This window comes from Porites lutea, chromosome 3 (genome assembly GCF_958299795.1).
Source record: "Porites lutea chromosome 3, jaPorLute2.1, whole genome shotgun sequence".
In the NCBI taxonomy this organism is placed as follows: Eukaryota; Metazoa; Cnidaria; class Anthozoa; order Scleractinia; family Poritidae; genus Porites; species Porites lutea.
In genome coordinates, this window is record NC_133203.1 from 28,543,819 (window position 1) to 28,551,613 (window position 7,795).

A 7,795-nucleotide genomic window follows, 5' to 3' on the forward strand; every position below is an offset into this window, starting at 1 on the left:
CGGCGGAGCCGGGAGAACTGGCCACGGGTGCCCTTAGCTCCCCCCTGCAACACTGCCACGACCATTTTCTGGAAAGACTTTAATACTAAAAAGAAAGTCTCCTCACTCACGCACTTCAATTCAAGCCTTCCCCTCTCCTTCGCACTTGGCGTGTCAAACACTCATCAAACCCGCGCAGTGCTAAAGCCTTGACATGCACTTTCTTTTTTAAGCGCCGTCTCCCCGGGGATTTTACAGAGAGACAACAGCGCAGTGGGACATGATCTTTTTTTTCAAACAATTTTCGAGTAGAAGCTACATGTGCATGATTCAGTGATCCGATTATCAAGAGAAAATAAAATTTCCTTGGTGGACTTGGTGATGGGCAGGGAGTGGAAGATTGCGTGACGAGGCTTGAAGCAGGTGTTGGCGAGGGTCACAAGGCACAGGAGTATAAAGTACAGCTACAGCTATAAAAATCACTGAGCTTTATGGCGCAGAATCCTCGCTTTTTCAGACTATGGAAAGCTGCAGCCATTGTATTCTTCATTTGCTTTCTTGTCATGACCGGCCTTTTTATATGGGTCACAGAAGACAGGAAGGACGAAATTAAATGCAAACCGAGCGTTAAAAGTGACGAAGAAGAGAGTAAACTGAAGGACACTCCTTGTCCAAGGCAACCTCCATTACACGATCTACCAGACCCGCTACCAAACGATATCGTACAAGCCTTAGAGAAGCTAGACAGCCACCTTAAATCTCTAGTCAACCCGACATCACAAGCCCCTGCAATATCGGCCAACGTGTTTTACAAAGGCAAGGTCATCTGGTCGGAGCAGTACGGCTCAAAGCAGGCACAGAAATCCGACACGCCGGACAATGACACGATTTATCGCATCGGAAGTGTTACGAAGGTATTCCCTGTTCTGCTATTGTTCAAGCTCTTTGAACAAGGTGTGATTTCCTCGGTGGACGACCCACTGAACAAGTACGTCCCGGACTTTTCCATTAAAAATCCTTTCAGCAAGGACAATATTACGCTTCGACAACTTGCTAATCAGGTATTTATTCAATTTCATAATTGATTTATTCAGTGTAATTTGCATCTCAGAATATTGGATAATGGTAAAATGGTCACGCGATGCTGTTCAAGGACTTTCTTCCGGAGACGACCCGATGAGATAAAAAATTATAACATTAATCATAACTATAACAAAATTCTCAAATCTGATTGGTTCTCAACTGCCCTGATTTCAGCCTTAATAGGACACTTTAATAGAACAGTACGCGTCATGCCTAAGTAATTGGACAGTACGGGCCATCACGCGCGCGCTTAAATGGCTTTTTTTTTTCATTGCTAGCGAAAAAATCTTGGAATTTCTTGTGTTTTGATTTAAAAAGAGCCCTATATATAACAAATTTTGTTAAAGTTACGATTAATTGGTAACAGAACTTCGTGTCGTCCAATTCGGTCTGTAATCATACTCGTGATTAAACAAATCGGACTCCCGCTACGCGGTCGTCCGATTTTGTTAATCACTCGTGTGTTTACAGACCGAATTGGACTCCACTCAGTCCTGTTACCATTACTTATCGTGCTTTTGAGACCTTTGGAACAACAGCCCTAAAACAGAACAGAATTCGATTGAATATTCTCTCTGGGCATTTGACTCTTAAGGGTGAATTTGTAATGCAGCCACCGAGTTGATGATGATAAATCTTCCATAATGCCCCCTATTGGGTTTTTCGAAGGTCAGGTACAAATTTCCGCTGGTGGACACAATTACCCAGTTAGACACTGAAATAGTGTCCCACTTATGGGGCGGACAGAGGCCTCTTTTCAATTTTTAAATTCAATTTAAAGCCACCCCAGTCTAACAACTGACTTCAAAGGGGTTTGCTACATGTCCTACACACATCTTTTTCCAAAACTTGTCAATGACTTGTTGTTGCATTAATTGAATTCTAAAAATAATGCCCCAGTTTTGTCTTTCAAGACTATAGTTTGGTTTTAAAACAGTTACTGTTTCATGTCATCTGTCGCAACCAATGAATGGAATAGGATGGACAATTGAAACTTGAAAAAGTCAGTCTAACTTGTTTAAGTTTTAAAGCTATGCCTGCAAAAATATCCCAAAAAAGTAGCCTGAGTATGTGTTTCTGGGGAAAAGGGCTGTAATAGAAGAAATGCATCCTCTCTCCCTTTGCCACCTCCCCCCCCACCCCCCCCCCCCCCCCCCGCTGGCCCCCACCTTTGCCTTCTACAAATCTCCTCTTCCCTAACCCCAAAGGAAGGCCTGATACTCAAGCGACCAAAAAAATCACTATGGTTAAGTGGTTTGGCCCTGGTGAAATTTGTTTGATAACTTCCTCATAATTCTTCAGGAGCATTTTGTGAATGGGTACAGGCACTCGGTAATGAATTCAGCACAGAATTGACCCAGAGCAATAATATCCTCGTGACCCCTTTAAAATCACACTGTGAGAGAAGAGTTATGTTTTTTTAAAAGTTCCCCTTCCCACTTGACTCAACTGACCTAAAATGAATAAATTGATAGCTTAATGTTATGATCTTCCGCAAAGGAGTTTTAAAAAAGTGCTCTATTCTCCCCCAGAAAGGGGGCTTTAGGGAGGAATAAAGAGTCCTGACACTGCACTAGACCATAAAATGCTATCAGTTAAAGGTTTTCTGTTGTTATGCAGCTCTCTGGCTTACCCCGTGAACCACCATGTAAAATAATGTGTGCAGGGACCAACACATCTGAGCAACTGGCATTGTTACAAGACAAGACTCTGGTTGTTGAACCTGGAACCTACCCCTCTTATAGTAACCTGGCCTACATCCTTCTCGGACGATTGCTAACTGAAAGGTACTGTTTTAGTGATTTAAACATTCCAAATCTAATTGGTTTTAGTCTATCCTAACTAAGAGTTGTTTCCTAGTTTTCTAAGTTCATCTAATTTCTAAGCATACATTGCAGAAGCCCCTCCAACCAAACCCACACACACTCTTCAGTGATACATGTAATAACAAAGCTTCCAAAAAAACCTTTTGGATAGTCTTAAATTTATGAAGAAATGAAAGAAATGTTTTTTAGTTCACCATCTATGGTATTAAAAGAAATCTTTAGCAGACTGTCTGGCCTTTTCAGTTTCATGTCATAAGCAGTTTCATTCCATTGTTTTCCACTTACTTTCCAAGTTTTAAGCAACAACTGTACAAGCTGGTTTACATAATTGAAAATGACCAGGGACTCAGCTGGCTTTTTAGTTCAACTGGAAGAGCACTGCACCAGTATCAGCTAGAGGTTAAGGGTTTGAACCCTGTGCAATTTAGAATTAGCCTGATTTTTTTCAGAGTTTCTTTCCACAACTGCAAAATTTGAGTCTATAACTGCAATGATCTTTTCATTTAACTGTTCACATTTTCTTTTTACTATTTGTGCTATTTTTAACTTCTTGCTGCGCTTGCTTGCCCTTTCAGACTCTTAAACACAACCTTTGAGACTTGGACAACAGAGAATATTTTGCAGCCATTGGGAATGTTAAACACTGGTTTTGGAACTCCAAACTCATCCAACATGGCTCCAGTACCCATGTTTCCAATGGATCTTGGTTGGTTTGTCCCTGCCGGTGATATGTACTCAACTGGGGCTGATCTTACTAAACTAGGATATATGTTCACTCAACCAGGAAAGCAAAATATCTTCAAGGTATTGCAACTTGGTGTTTGGAAGTCAGAGTTGGTCAGGGTTTTGTGGGGTATACAGTATATTAGAGTATTTAATTTCAGATATACAGTATTTTTATGCTTAACATTGGGTATAAAGTATTTACTTATGCTTAATTTTTGGTATGAAGGAGACCATGATTTTCTAAATTGTGATATTTTACACTCGTTTTAGTATATTTTCTGGTATATTGGACAGTTTATTTCAGGTAGTTTGGTATTCGCCCCCCCCCCCCCCCCCCCACAGCTGACCCTGGGAAGTAGTTGATTGCTCTTTGATTCTTGGGTCCTATTGATAATAAAACCCTCCGAAGTGACCCACTCTGTGTCCGGGGGGGGGATGCGTACTCCTTATAATGGCCTATGCGGGGAGGCTCTGTCCAAAAGGGGTACCTTTTTCAGGCTTCAGGTATATCAAAGGGTGGGGATTTCGCTAGTTGAAGTATAAAAAAAGGTAGGGAAATCTGTCATTGTGGTTTTTGAGGACCTTAAAGGGCTAACAGATGCATTTTATGACTGTGAAAAAGGCAAAAAAACCTGAAATGATTTAGTGTGATTTATTTATATTTAAAAGATGGTGCATTTACAGCAGTTTAAAAGGATGCAGAAAATGGTACCGTTTGTTAACAAAAGGTATAAGAAAGTACCTTTTTTTTTTCAAAAAGTGTATATAGAAAGGGTAAGAGGTTGGACCTTGGGGCGGATCCTCTGTATAAAATTTTTGTTGAGTAACCCCCTGGGTTCTGTGTAACTAAAGCAATAGAGTTACTATCATTCTCAAAGAGATGGGGACTAGGGACTGTTTATCAAAAAGAAGAGAAGATTTAAGGTATTTAAACCTGTTTGCAATACACTGTTACATAGACCCGGAGGGTCAAGCTATGGAGAGCGCTTGCACCCTCCTTCTTAACCTTGACTCCACCTTTCTTGGCCTCTTTTGGATCCAACCCAATCTTATAATTAGAGGTTCATGTCAAAATGACTACCACGCCTTAATGGATCACGTTTGTGCTGTAAATAAGTCAATTTATACAGTTAACCCTAGTCATTTTTTAGTATTCTGGCCATTTAGAAGTATGGAGTTTAGCTATTGGAACAGGTCCATGGGAGCCAGGGACAATAAGGGGGGGGGGGGGGGCGCTAAATGGGCAGGAGGTGGAAGTTCTAAAAGGAATAGGAGGGGGAGACACAGGAGGGGGTACACAACTTTGCTTGATAATTGCAATGGGAGAAAGCCAAGAAACACAGGACGCAGGACAGACACAGGAGGCAGGAGGTTTGGACCCCCTTCTTCCCCACCCCCCCCCCCCCCTCCCCAACAGGTTCGATAAAGTTCGGGGAAAATAGGGGGCGGAAGTGGTACGAGAGGCGGGAGGTGGAAGTTCTGAAAGGAATGTAAGCGGGAGACATGGGGGGTAAACAAAGGGAGGGAGCCAAGTGAAATATGCGGGGGGCTAGAGGCGGTAGATTTGGACCCCCTGTCCACCCCCACAGGTTTGATAAGAGCAGCTTTGTAAGGGGCAGATAAATTATTCTATCATAACTTCCAGGAACAGACTATTCGCCAAATACTGCAACCGGACTACATCACACGAGGTGGTGACTATCTTTGGGGAGCACCATGGGAGATGCGCTTCATGGATGGTTTCCTGATAGCAGGGAAAGCAGGTGGTAACACAGCCTTCACGTCCATGGTCCCAGCACTAGAGCTAGGCATGAACATACTGATGAGCGTTAGTCCTGGAACGTCCTTCCTGCCGGCCGTAGATGCTGCTTATCTGGCGTACTCAGTTCTACTTCCCACTCTAAACAAAACCTTGTTTGCGCTTCAGGCCAAAGTAAAAAGTTTTCCAATTGATCCAACACCGTTCCTGGGTAAATTCCAAGGAACCTCTCTGGATCCTACCAAAGGTGTGACTCATTCTCTAACGTACACCATCACTGTTGACAAAGGTTATCTCTTAGCCATAGACCCTGTTAAGCCAGACCAAGATCTGACACTATCCTATATTGGGGAGCCGCTTATCCTACGTTCTAGACCGGCTTTTCAGGAAGGCAGCTGTCTTATTGAACACATTGGTTTAGAATACGGCGTCTACTTCAGCCCTCCTGACAGTGATGGACTATCCCAAGGGTTTACATCCACGTGGATGACCTTTGTAAGGGTCAAAGATTCTTAATTCTCCTCCCATAGTATTTTTTTGTGTGTTTTTAGCCTTTTTATTACCTTTGCATTTGGTTTTATCAACTAAGTTAATAACATGACTTTGTGTTCTTTGCCATTTTGGTACGTGCGAAAACCGGAAATTCTGATTGTAAAAATCTGTTGGGTTCGCGCCATTCCTTTTGGGAAACCTTGGGAGATACGGGCTCTGATTTGGGAGACGCAGTTTTCCTCATGTTTTCAATCTCTTCAGCTAAGTTTGTATATGTATACTTTGTAGCGGGTCGTTCTCCCACATCGTCAAATTTTTCAGTATTGTTAAATATTTTTGCACAAGATTTTCAACCGGATGGTTTGTAGTTTTGGATGGCAAACATTGATAAACACCCTTGGACCCTGTAAACCTCTTTGAGTCTTTGAGCAAGCCTTCTTACTCAGTCCGAATTAACCTCCTATTTTATATCATTTGCGTAAATTCCCGACTATTGTTGGTAAATTTTCATCTCACGACAAGAAATTCCTTTCTAGTGGTTATAACTGGGTCAAAATTTCCTACTTACCCCTGTCCAAACCCCAGGGGCGGGTTGTTCAAAGCTGGGTTAAGATAACCCAGGGTTAGTGCGAAATTTGAATTCAGATATGAAAGCTTAACAAGTAAATTCAGTTTAATTCTTTTTGTCAACAAGTTGACGACTGGATGCTCTTTAAAATAACAGAGAAAAATTATCCCAGAAAATGCTTTTAAACAAAAGAAAAAGAAACCCGGGTTAAATTTAACCCTGGGTTAAACGCTAATCGGCCTTCGAACAACAGGGCCCAGACTATTAATAACTTATCACTTAGGGCAAGATTCTGATCTTCAGGAGGGGTAGTTGGGTAGTTTGTGAGGAATGCAAAGCTAAAGGGTGACACTTATGTAAGTGACCGGCCTGATTGCTATTGGTTCCCCAGCAGAAATCAATTTCTGGTTGGATTTTCAAAGTTGTGCTTTTGTAATTTTCATGGAACGAGTAGAGAGGGGACAAAAGAACCAGGCTCGGGAAAAGAGAGCCTTGAATTCGGGAATGACTTCTCTGGGAAAGTTAATGTGTTTCAGTCTCCTTTTCATTTTCCGTTTTCTTATCAACCTACACAAGGAGCCGGCGATATATTGAATTTTTTATGCACCGTGTGGCACAAGCAATTGTAAACTATAAAAATGTTACAGAAAGTTTAGTCCCAAATGTTTCTTCGGCGCGGCCGTGTGGGAGCCCCTCGATATTTTCCAACGATTCGGCAACAATGTCACCAAAAGAAACAACGGGCTAAGATGACGAAAATGCGATGGGACAACGGCAAGTGCATTCTCTCACTATAAACCTTGTAACGACTTTCCCGCTTTTCTTCTTTTTTTCGCCTGAAGAGGTAGAGCAAAATATTGCCGTAAAACTCACTGAGTCGCTATTGTCTTTGCTGTTTTGTTACTGGAGTTCATTTGTATTTTCAAAGGTGAGTCAGAGCCCGTCATTTCCTCTGGTCACGTGATCAGCGAAAGCCACGAAAGTAAGACTAGGTCATGCGCAGTAAGAAGAGCCTCAGGACATTCTCGTCAGCAGAGCCACTCGGCTTGATTTGTAATCAAACGTGGGATTGTGATGTTTTAGGGAATCGACCAGTGGACCCCCTCGTTTCAAGACCACGTTACCAAGAAACGACGGGATCTGGGGACGAGAATGAGCCTCAGGATTACAATGATTTCTTTTTGAAATATAGTCTAACCCGGTTTAACGGACACTGTCATACTGAAGGGGGGAGCAGAGAAAGCGTCCGTATTAAGCAGGTTAAATTTAGAGAAAACGTAAGGGGTTTCTTCACCTGTGTACAGACGCCCCTTCCCCACAAAGCAGCTAGGGCTTTCTTCCCTCAGGGACAAAGCGAACTGT

General features: G+C 42.4%; 1 protein-coding gene across 1 annotated transcript; it reads left to right on the forward strand.

Annotated features, from left to right (window-relative positions):
* Window positions 1-470: 470 nt before the first annotated feature.
* Window positions 471-6,653, forward strand: LOC140932103 (putative beta-lactamase-like 1). Its single transcript, XM_073381757.1, has 4 exons — window positions 471-1,040; window positions 2,683-2,849; window positions 3,464-3,692; window positions 5,260-6,653. Exons 1-4 carry the CDS (start codon window positions 471-473, stop codon window positions 5,887-5,889), a joined length of 1,596 nt encoding a protein of 531 aa, XP_073237858.1. The 3' UTR covers window positions 5,890-6,653.
* Window positions 6,654-7,795: the final 1,142 nt, after the last annotated feature.

What these genes read in the sequence shown, in the direction of transcription:
- LOC140932103 (XM_073381757.1), top strand. Translation starts at nt 471, where the DNA reads ATGGCGCAGAATCCTCGCTTTTTCAGACTATGGAAAGCTGCAGCCATT. An exon ending in TTCGACAACTTGCTAATCAG is followed by an intron (nt 1,041 to 2,682) that starts GTATTTATTCAA and finishes GTTGTTATGCAG; the next exon opens with CTCTCTGGCTTACCCCGTGA. An exon ending in GGACGATTGCTAACTGAAAG is followed by an intron (nt 2,850 to 3,463) that starts GTACTGTTTTAG and finishes TTGCCCTTTCAG; the next exon opens with ACTCTTAAACACAACCTTTG.